The sequence below is a fragment of the Raphanus sativus genome, chromosome 9 (genome assembly GCF_000801105.2).
Source record: "Raphanus sativus cultivar WK10039 chromosome 9, ASM80110v3, whole genome shotgun sequence".
Taxonomy (NCBI): domain Eukaryota; kingdom Viridiplantae; phylum Streptophyta; class Magnoliopsida; order Brassicales; family Brassicaceae; genus Raphanus; species Raphanus sativus.
The window spans coordinates 31,624,818-31,642,477 of NC_079519.1; the positions used below are offsets into that span (position 1 = coordinate 31,624,818).

Genomic DNA, 17,660 nt, shown 5'->3' on the forward strand with positions numbered 1-17,660 from the left:
GAACTGCATAACTTCCATGAGAAATGAATGAATTGATCTAAGATGAGACTATTTTTGCTAGCTGCTTGGAGAAACAACCTAGAATCAAACTAAAAAGATGTTTAGGATCTTATTAATACTAATTAGAGTAAGTTTTGTTTTGTGGTGTTGGTGTGGATGGGTCTTAAAGAGTAGGTTGTATAATATCTAGGATTCTGATGTAGCGGAAGACTTAAGAATAGAACTAGAGATCCGTTGATTCTTAGAATACCCGGAAAACTAGGATAATCACAAAGATCTTATTTAGTCTAAGAATGCCTAAGATCAATGTCTTCTTAAATTCGTTGAGATCACCAATGATCTACCGAAAACAAGGAACAACAAAGAGAAAACTCTCAATTTTATTAATCAATCAAAAACTCATAAACTGAATACAAAATTAAGCCTAGACGGCTATATATAAGAAAACCATAAAACTCCTAAAACAATAAAGATAATTATCTAAAATAATAAAAAAATCAATGATAAGATATTTGGAATATTTCCAAATATCTATCTACATCATTCTCTCCGGGTTGGAGAGATTCGTCCTCGAATCTTAACCATGATCTTCCAATTCAAAACTTTCCGGACTTGAAATCTTGACGAGAACTGTTAACTTTTTACGTCTTTTCCATAAATAATATTCTTCAAATAAAAGAACATAATTCATTGGCATCATCATCTTAATTTTCAAATCAACCGCAGCTAAATACATCACAATGAATTGAAAGTTTTCCTCCACGTGCTCATTAGTACAAGAAGACAAAACCTCCACTATCTCCATGCTTCTCAGGAACACGCCTTCTTTAATAAATTTTCCATGACATCCAGAATCGTCTTTGATTGAAAAACCAAAGAAACACGGCTCTGATACCAACTGATGTAGCGGAAGACTTAAGAATAGAACTAGAGATCCGTTGATTCTTAGAATACCCGGAAAACTAGGATAATCACAAAGATCTTATTTAGTCTAAGAATGCCTAAGATCAATGTCTTCTTAAATTCGTTGAGATCACCAATGATCTACCGAAAACAAGGAACAACAAAGAGAAAACTCTCAATTTTATTAATCAATCAAAAACTCATAAACTGAATACAAAATTAAGCCTAGACGGCTATATATAAGAAAACCATAAAACTCCTAAAACAATAAAGATAATTATCTAAAATAATAAAAAAATCAATGATAAGATATTTGGAATATTTCCAAATATCTATCTACATCAGATTCTTCATGGTGTTTAATGTCTTTTACACTAAAGCTTTTTGAGCAGATCGTTACATATATAGTAGCCAAATGTATGGTTGTGATCATTTGATGTAGCCGTTAAACTGTGTAGACCATAACATGAATGAATCTAACTCCTCTCAGCTAGGACTGTGAATTTGAGTTATGAGTTATTATCTGCAGGTTCTGTCCCCGTTTAAACTGTCGCGGGTGGATGCAGATTGACCGATTAAAAACTTCAACATGCTGGAAGGCAGGCGCGGATCGGTCATATTAGTCGCATATATCTGTCAACTTGCAAAATAATTGGTTTACAAAAAAAAAAAAAAACTTGCAAAATAAAAAATAAAGTAAAATAATTTGTAACTTTTTTTTGTTAAAAGACATAAACCATTTACAAATTATATACTTTTAACTAAAATATATAATTTATAGTATTTTCTTAAAAGTAAATTAAAATATAATAAATAATTATTTTATTAAATTTAATATTATCCACGGATCACATGGATTATCCAACAAATCTCAACGGGACAAGTGTGGTATACTAATTTCTTTTGTGGATTATGCGAATTAGAATCAATACTATTAAAGTTGAAGTGTACTTTATTAATAAAAGTTGTGTCCACTTCTAAATTTTTTAACTATTCATACTTAATCTAACCGCTCCTATCTAACCTTCCGCTCCTACTATAACACTTAATCTAACAGTCCACTCTTATCTAATAATATTACACTAATTGACTTTCGTGTACATATATTTTGGTTAGTGGACATATATTATTTGTTGGATTAACTACAATCGCTCTTTTTTTAACAGCTATAATTGTTCCTTAAATACGGTGCTCCTACGATCCTTACATAAGTGTCCTATGAATAATCAAACAATTCATTTAATCAATATAATTAATCTGATTGATGTTATGTTATTACTATTAAAAGTTAGGGGTTATTATATCTCAGTTAGTGAAAAACAAATAACTATATTTATTTAATTAATAATTGTTTAGAAATCTGTTATATTAAAATACAAGTATGATCAGTTGATATGAGGTTGTGTCCAACTATTATTTTATAGGTTCATAAATGTGAGAAAAAAATTAAATATTCATAGATATAATTGGTTACAGCATGGATTTTATAAAAATTATATTTCTTAAAAAATATAAAACAAAAGTTATATCCATCATTTTAAGGACAGATCATAAATTTGGTTTAACTATTTGAAAAAATCGATTTACGAATGCGGGTTATGAGTTTTTTATTCGGGGTAGGTGCGGGTTAGTAGATTTTGGATTACGGGTACCCCCGACCTGAAAAGTATTTAAAAAAAAATGTAAACACTTTTTTTAAAACTATGGTAATTTAAAAAACAATTTAAACTTTTTAAAATATATAAATTTTATTATAAATATATATATTTTATAATTTTATAATAATTAAATTAAATAATTATTTTAAAAAAATTTTATAACCCGCAGATAACCGCAAAATTAAATGGGACAATTATCGGTACAAATTATTTGTTTGCAGGTTGTGCGAGTCATATTTTTTGACCAAAACAAAATTAAAACCCGCGGGTTGACGGGTCGACCGACAATATACTGAATCTATTTTTAAATCGCTATTATTTAATAGAATATATTTTGATTAAAATTTATACACAAATATAATTACAAAGAAAAATACAAATATATCACAAAAACATAAATATGAAAATTAAATTAAAACAAAAGATATACTCGCCCTTTTGTCATAATCTAGTTTTAAATTAAAAAAGAAGTTGACCCACTGGGTTAAGGGATCAAGCGGGACAGATTGATCCGCGAACCCAGCTCTACTCTCAGCTGACAACAGAAACTTTGGTCTGAAAACTAGCCAAGAAATCCTCCATACAAGCTCTATTGCCATGTTCGTTCTTCTGACGCAGCGTCACAAGTTGCGACCAAAAATTAACGAACAAATGGGAGAAATTTTAACTGTCTGTTGTTATATAATTGTCGCCGGCGTCTGTCATTACTCGTCTTTTCCATTTTTTTCTTGCCGCTGCAAATAACAGCGTCTCCCGCTCATCCGTTGAGGCGTCGCTGGCGTACATGATTTCACCTTCTAACTCTCTAATTTGATTGGTTGCTGAGCTGTCAATTAACTTCTTTTACACTTTTCTGGTCGCGAGTGGTTGACGCTGCGTTCACCGAACGAACATGGCTTATAACTATAAGTATACCCTAATCCTTCTTAGAGATTTCTAAACCCACACTCAGCCATTTTTAGAGGTCTCTGAAGCTGTCCTAGTCTCACTGGCAATGCTGCTCGGTTCCAAGCTGTCATATCAGAGATTCAGATTTGATGGACCACTTGAGGAAGAAGAATGGCAAAGCTTGTTCAGTGAGGCTCAAGGTCAAATTAGTAACAAGTCACAACAATTGTGTAAGCTATAGGACTCAGGTACAACAACAACAAAAAACAAGTGCATCTACTTCACTTGCATTAAAAAAATTGCATTTACATATATGGTAATGATCATATTGCTATCTTTGAATCAGTTCTTATCTTCAGTTACACGTTGAGCCATCTGAACGGCATTCTCGTCATCAAGGGGGTAGGGATGGATAGTTCTCGCGAAGAAGATCCCAAAATGTGCAAGTCGTCGCGAGAGGAATATGTTGGCTGAATTCATCAGATCGTCCAAATTGTCTCGGAGCCAGAGAACGAGAAGTAGTGCAAGAGCCAAAGCTGAAGAAACTCCAGTGATCATAAACAATCCGCGGAACATGTAAAGAGTTAAAGGATTTGATGTATCATCTGCTGTGTATGGAAGTGGATTCTCAAACCATCTTTTCTCCATCTCAGTTATTTTATCGGTCGCCCTTAGGCACAAGATTTCCCTAGACACAAGAGGCACCAGTTCGTCTCCCTTCTGAAACATCTGAAAACGTATCTTTGTTGTCAGTAAGTTAATAAAGAAGATGAAGAGAGTAAAGCACAAAATGTTGAGGGATAACGTACAAAGCCGAAACCAATGGTGTTATAATGTGCCTTGACCATGGCAAACTTTGCAGGATTCTCTCCAAGGAGGATTTTGAGGTATGGCAACTCATCGACAATAAATGAGACGGAATTGTCCAACAAGGCTTGAGCATATTCTCTAGAAGAATTGAGACCCTTGGTGTTTGTTGGTTGGAATCTGGAATTGGTTAGGGACATATTTGCAATGAGGGAGCCGGAAAGATGCCCCACAGAATCTTCATTAGAGTTGAATCGTATCTGTTGCACCGTCATCATTGATGTCAAAGTTGCAGTATAGCTTGTAGTCAATATGAGCACTGCAAACACCCATACTGTAACTACAAATCTTGATAAGTTGTGTTGTAGTTTCTCCCCTGACAGAAGAAAAAGGTGAAAAGCTAAGTTAAAGCATCACTACATTCTCTTTTAGCATAATATAAGACGTGTGAAAAAAGGTTAAGAGTACTTACTATGCGCGTAAACAAGGGTAGAGAAACCAAACCAAAAAATAACTCCGATCTGTTTCGGCCAAGAACCTTGGAACTCCTTGTTATCAGGTCTTTCTATCAACCAAACTATAAAGCCCGTCAAGACAAAGAAAGCTGCACTTGTTATCCAAAGGTCTCGTGTTAGAGGCTGTAAGAACACCCACATACTACTCTCCTTTGGTGCTACTATTCCAAGACCCATCTCGGTGAATGGCATTGTAAAATCAACATACATTGATCTATTGGCAGTGATTGTAATATCTCCCACCGCTGCATCATATTTGTCTTTCTGTGTGGGATTCAATACAAAAATCAGTGTTGAAAACAGTCAAACTTGTAATCTCTCATAAACTGAGCCATGGTTAGTAGTACCTGAATAGAAAGTCTATATGCAAGTTCGTCGTAGTCACTCCCATTGCGCCAAGGTATGAACTCCAAATCACAGTTGAAAGGTGCAATGGCAGCCCGGAAGACTTCTATACAGAACCCTTTCACAGTTGTAATGTTTGTTGCTGAATCAGTCTCCACCTCAATCAGTTTTGGGAATCTATTGCTAGATGTAACCAAAACCCTCAGCTTTCTCCTTTTGATTTCTCCTAGAACCCGCCCTCTCGGAGCTTGAGCAGACCCGCCAGGCCAGATTATGGTCTCTTCCAGCTTGTTATGATGTCTTCTACTGCTGAAACCACCATTAGAACTCCAGAACCCTATTCTCCTCTCACCTGATTCCAACAAATTCACAATCTCAAACTTGTGTGACAAGAACATCTTATCCTTCACTTGGAAGTCACCACTCAACCCCTTGAACCTACACTCTGTGATAGCCTCGAGGAGAGTTGACGAAGCATTCACCATCTCCGCTGATCTCGCCAGTGCCCAAGCTACATCATGAGCCCATACACTAGAGATGCTCAAGCTCAACTGAACATCTTCTTCATTCCCTAGTGATTTCCTCAGTCTCAAAGTGAAGTTCTGAAGCTCTCTTGACATTGGAATGTACGTCTTGAAACCAACCACACCTTCCATTGCCTCTTTCCCATGGAGACTGCTCATGGTTTTAGCAGTGAGGATCCAAGCGAAACCTTCACCCATCATCCCCAATCTCTCAGCGCATGTGAAGAGACGAGTAGCAATAACCTCAGACATGTGCACAACGAACACACTCGTCCCCAACTCCTTCATCTTCCCTAACCGATCCATAACCATTTCCTCGGTTGAATACAACACTGTTAAACCAACCTTGGATTCCACACCAACGCCGTTCTCATCAAAATGATCCACGAGAAGTTGCATACTCTCTCTCCAGTCATCGTCGTCATCATCCTCGTAAACAAGAGCAACACTCTTCCAATCGTACTCATGGATGAAAGCTCTTATCCCCTTCGCCTCGGAGGAAGAATCATGCGCGGCTTGGATCAAGTGGATGTATCTGCTCAGCGACGGCGAGATCGGAGAGTTGATTGAGATCACAGGAACCCTAGCTTTCTCCCCGATCTCCGCCACAAGCTTCGTCTCCAGCAACGACCTCCCGCCGGTGACGATCGCCTCCACTCCTTCGGATTGCAGCAGATCTACAGCTGTGAGAGGACACAAAGATTGTGCGAGTTGAGTGAACGAACGGAAACAAAGGAAGAAGAAGAATGGAGTTTGTTAACACTTACCAGAAGCGAGAGCCAGGAGAGGCTCTCCGTGAGAGTTTCTGATCGAGAGAGAGACTCTTGTTTTGTAATCACTGTTAACGGCGTAGAAATCCGAAAGCGCCGTTGTAACAGAGCTTCCCACCGTTTTTCCCTCCAGAGAACCCATATCCAAAACCAACCCGACCCGGATCCTAACCCGTGTATGATCGGATTCAGAGCCTTCATAAACGTCGCCGTTTTGAGATGAAGCCAAACAAATGAAGAGAAGCAGAGGAAGAAATGCGTTTTGAATCCAAAACCTCTTCATTAGAATTTTGATACAAAAAGAAGTTTGCAATAGCGAGGGAAGAAACGCACGTATACTTTATCTCTTTTTACAAATTTGTAATTTATATATAACCGATTCAACCCAGCCCCATACCGTGTTTTGTTTTCCCTCTGTAGAATTATATATATATTCAAATAAGAAGAATATATTACAAACTATTCGTATAATAGAAAATTCCTATTCAACAAGTACCTACTACATACATGGATGGGGGGAATAAGTCAAAAGATACAAAATCATCTCATCTCAAAAGTAAAACCATCTCTTATGATCAAACTTGGTCAACATCAAAACCCTATTAGTTAATATATATGAAACTTCTTGGTTACAATTTACCAAATTGATTGCAAGACTATAGTTAACAATTCCTCCTCCTCTTTGATCTTTCCATTGTACATGTTCTTGAACTGAAGGCTGCACCTAATACTTAAGAATCTTAATAAGCTTTCGGCTCTCGAAACTTTATCATGTTCGCCACCACACTCAAGTTCTTTCTGCAGTCTGCCTTTACAATGTTGAAATGTCGAAAAGTTAGGACGTATACATGACATGACTCTCACTGCTCTCACTCATTCTATTGACAAAGGCAACACAATAAAAAGCGATGCTACTCTAGCTGCCGTCCATCACAACCAACGCACTTGATTAATTTGTAATCTTCCAATTATTCTTAGCTCTATAATTCGTCTCGTATGCTTTTGACATTAAATTCGTCTGACTAATCACAGATACAAAAAAGTATTCATGTATCTTTTTTCATAGACATCACTCGAGATGTTACATCACAAAGAAATATTCTCAAGGTAGATCGAATCGTATTGTCATTTTTTTTCATGGTAGACCACAAAGTTTAATATGATATCGGCTTTGTGATCTAGCTATGTATGAAATGAACTTAACTTATATGTAGCTCCCACGTCACAAACCCCCCCCCCCCCCCCCCCCCCCCCCCCCACCCACGTACATGAGCATTAAGGTTGGTCGTTTAATGGAACCTCAAATTCCAATATTCCCCATATTAAGATTGTAGAAATATATCTATCTGGCTAAACATTTATTGCAAAAAGAAAGAGAAAAAAAACAATACAAAATTTATTTTTATTTTATTCGTCAATAAATTAACAATGGCAGGAAAACTAAATAAACAAACTCAATATCCAGAGGGGAACCCTCCTTTCCTTGGATCACTAACTGCCACAAGCTTACTCATTCCGCCGGCATTTCCATCGGATTCTTGAACTATGAACTGAACAATCGTCGCTCCGGTCATTGGCGTTACAACATGACCTTTCTTTTCCAACACAACTCTTGTCTCTTTAGGTATCTCGAAATGATCACCGAACACTGTCGTCAAATTCTCAAACGAAACACTGTTTGGTATCAGCTGCACAATGGAATTACAAAAAAAAAAACATTTTCTTAGTTATAGACCAATAACAAGAAAGATTATTCTTGGGGTATAAGGAAAAAAAGAAAAAGAGAAGCAAAAGACCTGGTGGTAGATTCTTGGAGCCAAAACAGAAGAAAGAGGATCCATGTTGAGGAAAAAATGATTCAACAAAACTTCTGTGGTCGCGGCGATGATGTTCGCTCCACCGCTAGCACCCACCGAAGCTTTCACTTTACCGTCCTACGTAAACAAAGCGCATGGAAACTTATCGTCTGGAGCCTAACTAAGAGTTCCGTGTAAAACAAGTTACATGTTCTTTTTTTCTTTTTCTAAACCTTGAGTACAATGGTGGGTGACATTGAGGACAATGGTCGTTTCCCGGGTCTGATGAAGCTAGCTGGTGCCGGAGGCGGCACATTTAGGTCACCCCTGGACTTTGCTGGGACCGTGAAATCATCCATTTGGTTGTTTAGAATGATTCCAGTGCTTGGAGATAGAATCACTGCCCCAAAGTAATTGTTTATTGTAGTAGTCATCGAAACAGCGTTCCTCTCGCTATCGATGACCGATAAATGGCATGTTCCATGATGGTTGATTTGATTCCACCTACGAATTGGAGAAAACAATATTAATAAATCAAGAAACAAACGAAGAAACCATCGCACGGGTTTAAGGTATGAAAAAACTTACATGCCGCCATAATATTTTGGATCAAAGGTTTTGTCATCGTTTATCTTCGTCTTCAAGTCTTTTGCAAATTCTGGAGACAGCATATCTGAAACAACCTTAGTAACGTCTACAAAATCTGGATCAGCAAGGTTCATCCTAACCGCGAAAGTGTGTTTCAAAGCTTCGATTAGTCTATGAACACCGAGAGAGCCTGAAACACCTGATGGAATCCCGTATTGAGAAAGAATGTTCAAAACCTGCAGCACAAGAAACAAATGTTCAAGTTGCTGCTAAGCGGTAGTTTGGCTCTTGAAGAGACTTATTAATCATTAGCCGGTCTGGGAGACCGATTTTGTAAAATGTCTAGGCCAATTTTTTTTTAAGATTGTTTTATTTATCGGCTATGCCTATTTTTAGAACACTGCAAAAAAAAACCCTGGTTTGATAAAATGTAGAAAATTAATTCACTATAAAATGAGACTTACAAGCATCATTGCAGTGCCACCGGATGAAGGAGGAGGCATACCGAGTAGTTCGTATCCAAGAATGTTTGCGGACAACGGTTTTCTAACCTTAACTCTATAACTTTGCAGATCTTTCAAAGTTATTATCCCTCCAGCTTTACTAATATCGCTAGCTAGGTTAACACCCACCGTGCCATTGTAAAACGCTTTTGGACCATTCTCAGCTATTTGCTTGAGTGTAAAAGCCAATTTTCTGTTATGGATAATGGTACCTGGTTTCTTGAATTGTCCATTAGAAACAAATAGCTCAGAGAGACCTTTGTCTGCCAAGACATCTGCTCTTGTCGCGTTCAGCTGCATGTAGAGATACTTTGAAATCTTAAATCCACCTTCTGCAAGTTTCTCTGCTGGAGTCACTAACTGCTTCCATGGGAGCTTTCCGTGTTGTTTCCAAGCTGTGTATAGACCCGCGAGTTCCCCTGGAACGCCTGATGATAAGGCTCCTTTCTTCTTTAGATCAGGATTGCTTCCATACATACCCTACATCACAAGAAAACAACCAAAAAATGTGATCTATTATTCTAAAACGTCAATGAAAATCTAACCTTAATATGTATGTGTCCAAAATGAGGATGTGACGAAACAATAAGCAACCATATTGCATTATTCCATATAACCAAGATTGTCTAGGTTCATAAACGTCTAGTAAAACTCTATCTAATTAAGTTCAAAAGAGCGTTTAGTGGCATATTTTTATTAGAGGAAAGAGATGTTAAGAAACGATTTCATACATTTTAGACATCAAAAGACACTATTTAAACTGAAAATGGCGTTCAAAACGCTTATTCAAGAGGAAGAGATTTTAAGAAACCGCCATTGAAGACTCCATTCAAAACAATTGTTTATTAGACAAAAGGTTTAAGAAAACTTTTACCTGAAAATAGCATTAACGGCGTATTTAAAAGAATACTAGTTGTTTTCTTCCACCATGTGTAGTAATATAAATTTTAAATTATATTTAAAATAAATTTATTATTTACTAAACTTTATTAGTTTTATTAATATTTTAATTGAACAAAAAATTAAGATATAATAAATAATTTTGTTTATTTTAAATTAAATTTAAAAATAAATATGTATATATTTAAAATTACAATCTTAAATAAACTTGTATTAAATTAATATAAATTTGATATAAAGTTATATAATTATTAAGAAATAAAAATAAACAGTAGTTCTAAAATATGTAGATATGCAAAAGAAGCAAATAATCTTGTTTCGTAATATTATGATTAAATATTCTATTTTTGAAATATAAAAATAAATAATATTTCGAATAAAATGTGATTTTACATGTCACAGTTAATCATAAGCCATGTCATCATTTTTTGCTAGATAGATTGTGGTGTTGACATGTGTTAAAATCACTTGGCAAATAATGCTTAAGAGATATGTTACAAACCGCTATTTGAGCTGCAAAGCGAGTTCAAAATAATGATAATAAGAGGCTATCACCCACATTAACATTGTCTATAATTCATAAAACGATATTACCTCAGTGGCGGCGAGAGGAGCTGTTTCTCTAGAATCATAAGCAATAGCCTCCCCGCCAGCTATCTTAACCACAGTAAATGCTCCACCTCCTATTCCGCTAGAGGCTGGACTCACAACGCCCAAACAGAGAGCAGCAGCCACCGACGCATCAATAGCGTTTCCTCCTTGTTGAAGAACACTCATCCCGATCCCAGAACACCGTCCATCGTCAGCTGCAACCGCACCACGAGGCTTAACAATACTTTGCGGTCTTTTTTGAGCCGCAGTATTTTGCAGAAAAGTGATTAGAAAAAGAGCGATCAATGCTGTCCGAACCAGCGACATTGCTTCCATTGATACAAAAATCAAATCAAACCAGAGTTTTTTCACAAGTGATCTTTAACGTTGAAATGATGTAACATTCGTCGTGTGAGCATATAAATTCAAAGAATCATTCGAGCTGTTCAGAAATTTTAATCAAATATTGAAACTTTAAATTAACCATCACAGGCATGAATAATAGCTCAAAACCTAACAAGACTTTATATATTAATGTGTTGACCAACAAAACGAAGCTCAAAAAACGCAATGCCATCTAATAGCATGAGCAACTGGAGCGGTGGAACATTGCCTGAATCTAAAAAGAAGACACTGGAAGTTTTTTGAAAATAAATTTATATTTTATGGTCTAAATCTTTTTTAAAAATAGATAGTACTAAATTTAGAGCTTATAGTTTCAAACGAGACATTAAAGGCTGATGTCTGCAACGTGTGATAGTGTACCCTTGTATGTATCTAGTCTGTTGGAATCCCTAGAACGAGATATATATGTTGTCTGTGTTTTTCTTTTTTTCATTTTCCAAGTAACCAAGGACTTTCTCCACGTGAACACCTACAGAAGAAACACAGTAAGCTAAAACACTAACGCACCTCATTACAGAACCGTCTCGTCAATGGACACAAAACAGCCAATGAATCTTACAATTGAGCTAAGAAAAAAAATAAGTAGAAAAAATATTAGGTGGAAGAGTAGGTTATATAATATGTAGGATTCTTCATGGTGTTTAATGTTTGTTTGTTTACACTGTCATAGTTGCGTTGTTGGGTCTAAGGATTTCTGACCAGATCATTATATACACATATAGTAGCCAAATGTTTGGGTGTGATCACTATAGACATAAAGGTTTTCTGTCAGCTGCTACAAAAGAAGCTTTGCTTTGAAAACTAGTCCAGATAGGCATTTGTTAAGTGACTCACTTGGAAGGTTATGGGCCTAATGGCAACCGTCCAATGAGCAGCATGTAGTGCAAGATTATCACAAAAGTATTGCTTGTAAAACTGATCGAAAGCCCAGTAAGATTGGGGCAGCTTGAGTCCAACAAAAACAGAATATTATCATTGATCTTGGAAAGTCAGTCAAAAATATTTTTTTTTTTAAATTGTCTGATTTTATCAAGAGCAAGAGAACTCATGTTTTCTACAACTAGGTGTGTTTAAAGTTTAAAACTATGGTGTCTTAGATTCAGGTATTGGTTTATCTTTGTTACCACTCACTTACTCCATAAATTTTCGGTTCATTTTATGACAGCTTCGTTGTGGTTCGATTAATATTGATTTGATCCGGTTAATCCAGGTTTAAAATACATTGACCTCGTTTGATCTGCAGCGGGTCGGGTCGGGGGAGAGTCCGCTAATTCGGAAAATTTAACATACGGATATGGATGCGAGTCAAATCAATTTTAAGCGGGATGAATGCAGGTTGGCCGAATTTGAACCGCGGATACCCGTTAATCTGAAAAAAAAAAATCAAAAAAAAAAATTCGTCAAAGATATAAAATAATGGAAAATTATATAATTTAATTATAAATATATGATTTTAATTATATTATTACAAAAATAATTAATATATGATTAAAATATAACTAAAATAATTATTTTATTAAAATTTATGTTATCAGTGGGTCCTGCGAATTATCCAAAAAACTGAACGGATGGATGCGGATATTTGAATTTTTTTTTGCAGATCAAGCAAGTAGAAGTTTTGAATCAGAAAACATAATCGATCCGCAGATTGACGGATCAAACGGTATGGGTTGATCCGCAAACCCAGCTATATGCACGAGTCTAACTAACTAACTAATTAATAAAAGGTTGAGTGAAAAAAGAAAGGTAAAAGCAAAAGAAATGTGTTTAGATGAAACTCTCTCTCTTTCAAGTTTAAAGCTTATAAAACACGAAAGCAGGAAGGAAGAAGAAGAAGCTCCAAAGTCAAGGGAGCAAATCAACCAATACCCTTCTTCTGATTCAGCAATCGAGAAAGCTTCTCCTTCTTCAAAATCCAATTTCCATTTACTTTTCTTCTATAAATTCCAGAAACAAAAAAAATGAAGTCGAGTTCACCGAAATGCATCCCCGTCGTCTCCACCTTCGCCTCACCCTTCGACGTAACACCACCACCGTCCTCAGACACAACCCGTAAGCCCCTGAGTCTCTGGCCTGGTATGTACCACTCTCCCGTCACCATCGCTCTATGGGAAGCGAGGTCCAAGATCTTCGAGTCTCTCCTCGATCCACCCAAAGACGCGCCTCCTCAGAGCGAGCTTCTCACCAGGACTCCCTCCCACAGCCGAACCACCATCTTCTACCCTTTCTCCACCGATTTCATCCTCCGCGAGCAGTACAGAGATCCCTGGAACGAGGTCCGCATCGGGATCTTGCTCGAAGATCTCGACGCTTTGGCCGGTACTATCTCCGTCAAGGTAGGTATATTGCTTGCTCCTGATCGCAATTTTTTATTTTTTTTTTATTCAATGTTGGTTTGTTTGTTTTTATCTGTTTGGTTGATTAGGTTCTGTTTCATATCACATTGTCTTAGTTTGGGTTAGGACATGTAACATGTTGCGAGACCTACTACTTGCGAGACCTGTTGCACATTGTTGAGCGATTGATTAATCTCAGGATCGGGTTGTAGATCGCAAGTCATCTCGCAATTGATAGGTTGTTGTTTGTTTTGCTGTCGTCTGACTAATCTTGTAAATTATTAGACACAAAATATTTCACATAGTGGCCAATCTTTTTATAAACAATTGGTTTTAGGTGAGAGGCCTATCTAGTTTAACATGTTATCAGAATACGATCCACATCGATCTGGTTCAAATTTGGTATATCATTCCTTGTCCGAGCATATTATAAGTATTAGACACTTTGACGCTCAAAGAACTATTATTTTGAGAGGACCTAAGGTATTAGATACAAAGTATTTCACTTCGATAGCTACCGAAAATACTAAAATTTACAACATTTAGTCGCATGTTGCTGCAACACGCAAAACAAACAGGGTCTTAGCGATTTTGTTTGTGGTGATCCAAGTTGCTATCTTTATTATACAAGAATCTGAATATATATATATATATATTTTTTTTTTGTGTGTGTGTTAACGTTGTGGTTTCAGCACTGTTCTGATGACGATAGCACAACGAGGCCACTCTTGCTGGTCACAGCTTCTGTTGATAAGATTGTTTTGAAGAAGCCCATTAGTGTCGACATCGATCTCAAGATTGTTGCTTCTGTCATTTGGGTTGGCCGCTCATCCATCGAGATTCAACTCGAAGTTATGCAATCTGAACTCGGTATGTGTACTTTTACAAACTCAAAACTTACAAAGCATGTCCTGAAACTCACAACAACACTTTGCTTTGGTTTCGGAAGATGCTGAAGCTGCTTCTCCAGATTCGGTTGCGCTAACAGCCAACTTCATCTTCGTGGCGCGTGACTCCAAAACCGGTAAAGCCGCTCCCATCAACCGCCTCTCTCCAGAGACCGAGCTCGAGAAGCTTCTCTTCGAGGAAGCCGAAGCTAGGAACAACTTGAGGAAGAAGAAACGAGGAGGCGAGAGGAAGGATCTCGATCACGGGGAGTATAACAACAAGCTGGGGGCTCTGTTAGCCGAAGGGAGGATCTTCTCCGACATGCCAGCGCTCGCGGACAGAAACAGCATCCTCCTGAAAGACACACGTCTCGAGAACTCGCTGATATGCCAGCCGCAGCAGAGGAACATCCACGGGAGGATCTTTGGAGGGTTTCTGATGCACAGAGCGTTTGAGCTGGCCTTCTCTACAGCTTATACGTTCGCGGGTCTTGTGCCTTACTTCTTAGAAGTCGATCACGTTGATTTTCTCAGACCAGTCTGTACCCGAACTCACTTCTTGTTTATTACTCTCTCTCCTTACTGTGTATAATATTAATAACTAATGGGACTTTGCAATGACAGGTGGACGTTGGGGACTTCTTACGTTTCAAATCGTGTGTGCTTTACACTCAGCTGGATAAGCTGGATTGTCCGCTCATCAATATCGAAGTTGTTGCTCATGTTACTAGCCCGGAGATTCGTTCCAGCGAGGTAAAATCCTTAACCATATCAAAGTTTGAAGCTCAATAAGTTTTAATTGAGTGTATCTTTGATGGGATATGATGTAGGTTTCGAATACATTCTATTTCAAGTTCACTGTGCGGCCAGAGGTAAAGGCTAGAAACAATGGGTTTAAGCTTCGGAGCGTTGTTCCTGCCACAGAGGAAGAAGCTCGTCATATACTCGAGCGCATGGATGCATAAGCTTTGAAACAAAAGTACACATAACTATACAGTAATACCGGTAATAAAAATAAAAACTTTACTTATCAGGTCCTATATCCTCTGACCACAGATTAACTAGAAATGTAGAGGCATTTCTTGTGTATCTACTTTATATAATAATTCAATCAAAGATTTGGTCTACTCATTGATTTGTGGATGTGGAACGGGGAAAATGTTACCCTCTTGGGTGCTTGTAGCCACCACTAGCAAATAAAAAAAACAAATGAAGGAGAGGAAGAACCACAGAAAGCCCAATATACAAAAATCCAACACAAAACGACAAAGTTCAGTATGTGATGGACGTGGATGCTGCACCAGGTTAGAGCTTGACGACCTTTGAATCAGCCAATCCATGACAGAGCTCGGTTCTGTAATCACTTGGTAACTTTGGTGGAGGTAATGTCTTGCTTGGATGAAACCTCTATCTGTAATGGTTTAGTTTCGCTCGACACATCATCATCACGATACATCACTGGTCTTTCTGAAAAGTTAGTATTAGACATATATTGTCCCACGTCGGTAGTTGGAAGGGATCCTTAGTAATATATAAGGTGGATGGGTCACTCCACTAATCACCAATTGATTTTAAGTGTGAAGCCCATCTAGCTTAACATGGTATCAGAGCCTGATCCTTGCAGTCCAACCCGATCCACATCGATCTGGCCCAAAGTTGGCCCATCGATTCTTGCCCGAACATTCCGAGATTGACGCTCAAAGAGCCATCATCTCGAGGGGGCGTATTAGACATATAATTGTCCCACATCGGTAATGGGTCACTCCACTAATTCACCAATTGGTTTTAAATGTGAAGCACATCTAGCTTAACAGTTAGAACATAGTTAATTATATCATATACTTCTTGGAAGAAACTATTTGATCATATACAAGACAATCAGAAAGATTCAAGCAATTTAATCATCAAAAAAATCTATAATCTCAAAGAGTCTTAAACTCACCAGACACATCAACAGAAGGGTCATTGTATAGATGCAATGCAGCTGCCCAACCTACAATCATAATAATAAAGTGCTTGAATATGTGACACACATAGCAACTACTAGAACAAAGGATGAAACTAGAACTTTGCAAGGATCATAAATCGAAACTTCCTTTATTACACGACCAGGGATGAATTCTAGTATGTACTTAATTAGCTTATCAAACACGCTAGTGTTAAATCCATTCACCAGATAAAGAAAAGGTAAATCGATGTAAAGGAAGTTTAGATTAAAGGCTAAGTTTAGATTACATACGGCCACTCAGAAGCTGATAACCTGCACTAGTAAAGCATTCCTCTCGAGATATAATCCTTGGAGTTGGAGAAGAGTCTTCCATCTGGAAACCAGCATCAGTAGGCTGACTTGTCTCCCCCTCGTTACTATGGGAGCTTCCTGTTTAATCCAATCTATCTCATTAACTCTTACAGTTATCCAAGAAAACAACCACACACACTTTGTATATATAACAATATCATTACAAGCAAAAGTATTGAAGCTTCTATAACTAGCAATAGAAGCAAAAGAAAGAAAAGCTACGAACCTCTTGATCTCCTTCCGTTGGAAGAAGGGTTATTAGGGGGCAGAGAAGAGATCTCATCCATAGAGGAGTTATGGTTCTGCATCTTCCGTGGAGATCGTGTAAAGCAAGAAAGAGCTTTGGACTCTTGATAGTGTTGTATCGGCTTATCTCTCACTCTAAATATATATATGTACAGGTTACAAATAATAAACAACTCTAATCTAATCTTTGTTTATCTAAATATACTTTAATCATTATCTTACCGACTTATGCAAATCCTAATTCTATAAGGACTATACAATCAAATGTTTAGAAACTCTATTAATGGAAAGTCACCTTTTACACTTATAAATAAAAATATTATTTTGTATAGATAAATTTTAAAAATGGGAATAGGATAGGATTATTCTAGTGAATGACAAAACAACAAAATTTGAAGGTTATCAAAATTCTTGATTTTCTGTATCGCAGAGTTAAGGATATATTGAGACATTGGTCTTCATGTCTTCCTGTTGTTGATGACAAAAGTCACTCTTTAGGGAGCAGATGAATGTAATCACGCTTTTACTTAGGACAGAACACACAAACGCCATGAATGCAGGCCGCGGTTGATAAACTTGTTAGTTTCTTCACAAGATCTGCATGCATTTGAATCCATCAATGTCGCTCTCTCTCTCTCTCTCTCTCTCTCTCTCTCTCTCTCTCTCTCTCTCTCTCTCTCTCTCTCTCTCTCTCTCTCT

The 17,660-nt window shown here is 37.2% G+C and overlaps 4 protein-coding genes across 4 annotated transcripts; 1 reads left to right on the forward strand and 3 right to left on the reverse strand.

The window, feature by feature from the left end:
* Positions 1-3,723: 3,723 nt before the first annotated feature.
* On the reverse strand, positions 3,724-6,747 carry LOC108835441 (glutamate receptor 1.3). The gene is made up of 5 exons (XM_018608694.2): positions 6,408-6,747; positions 5,119-6,323; positions 4,729-5,035; positions 4,259-4,632; positions 3,724-4,178 (listed from the first exon to the last, which is right to left on the reverse strand). The coding sequence occupies exons 1-5, from the start codon at positions 6,691-6,693 to the stop codon at positions 3,792-3,794; spliced, it is 2,559 nt and encodes an 852-aa protein (XP_018464196.2). The 5' UTR covers positions 6,694-6,747; the 3' UTR covers positions 3,724-3,791.
* Positions 6,748-7,826: 1,079 nt separating this feature from the next.
* Positions 7,827-11,126, reverse strand: LOC108825294 (glutathione hydrolase 1-like). The gene is made up of 6 exons (XM_056993978.1): positions 10,792-11,126; positions 9,259-9,777; positions 8,795-9,030; positions 8,440-8,710; positions 8,207-8,344; positions 7,827-8,098 (listed from the first exon to the last, which is right to left on the reverse strand). The coding sequence occupies exons 1-6, from the start codon at positions 11,122-11,124 to the stop codon at positions 7,865-7,867; spliced, it is 1,731 nt and encodes a 576-aa protein (XP_056849958.1). The 5' UTR covers positions 11,125-11,126; the 3' UTR covers positions 7,827-7,864.
* A 1,809-nt stretch (positions 11,127-12,935) lies between these two features.
* LOC108828749 (acyl-coenzyme A thioesterase 2, chloroplastic) lies at positions 12,936-15,547 on the forward strand. The gene is made up of 5 exons (XM_018602522.2): positions 12,936-13,529; positions 14,222-14,399; positions 14,479-14,954; positions 15,041-15,169; positions 15,247-15,547. The coding sequence occupies exons 1-5, from the start codon at positions 13,155-13,157 to the stop codon at positions 15,379-15,381; spliced, it is 1,293 nt and encodes a 430-aa protein (XP_018458024.2). The 5' UTR covers positions 12,936-13,154; the 3' UTR covers positions 15,382-15,547.
* A 134-nt stretch (positions 15,548-15,681) lies between these two features.
* Positions 15,682-17,517, reverse strand: LOC108828748 (uncharacterized). Its single transcript, XM_018602521.2, has 3 exons — positions 16,942-17,517; positions 16,656-16,793; positions 15,682-16,409 (listed from the first exon to the last, which is right to left on the reverse strand). The coding sequence occupies exons 1-3, from the start codon at positions 17,021-17,023 to the stop codon at positions 16,339-16,341; spliced, it is 291 nt and encodes a 96-aa protein (XP_018458023.1). The 5' UTR covers positions 17,024-17,517; the 3' UTR covers positions 15,682-16,338.
* Positions 17,518-17,660: the final 143 nt, after the last annotated feature.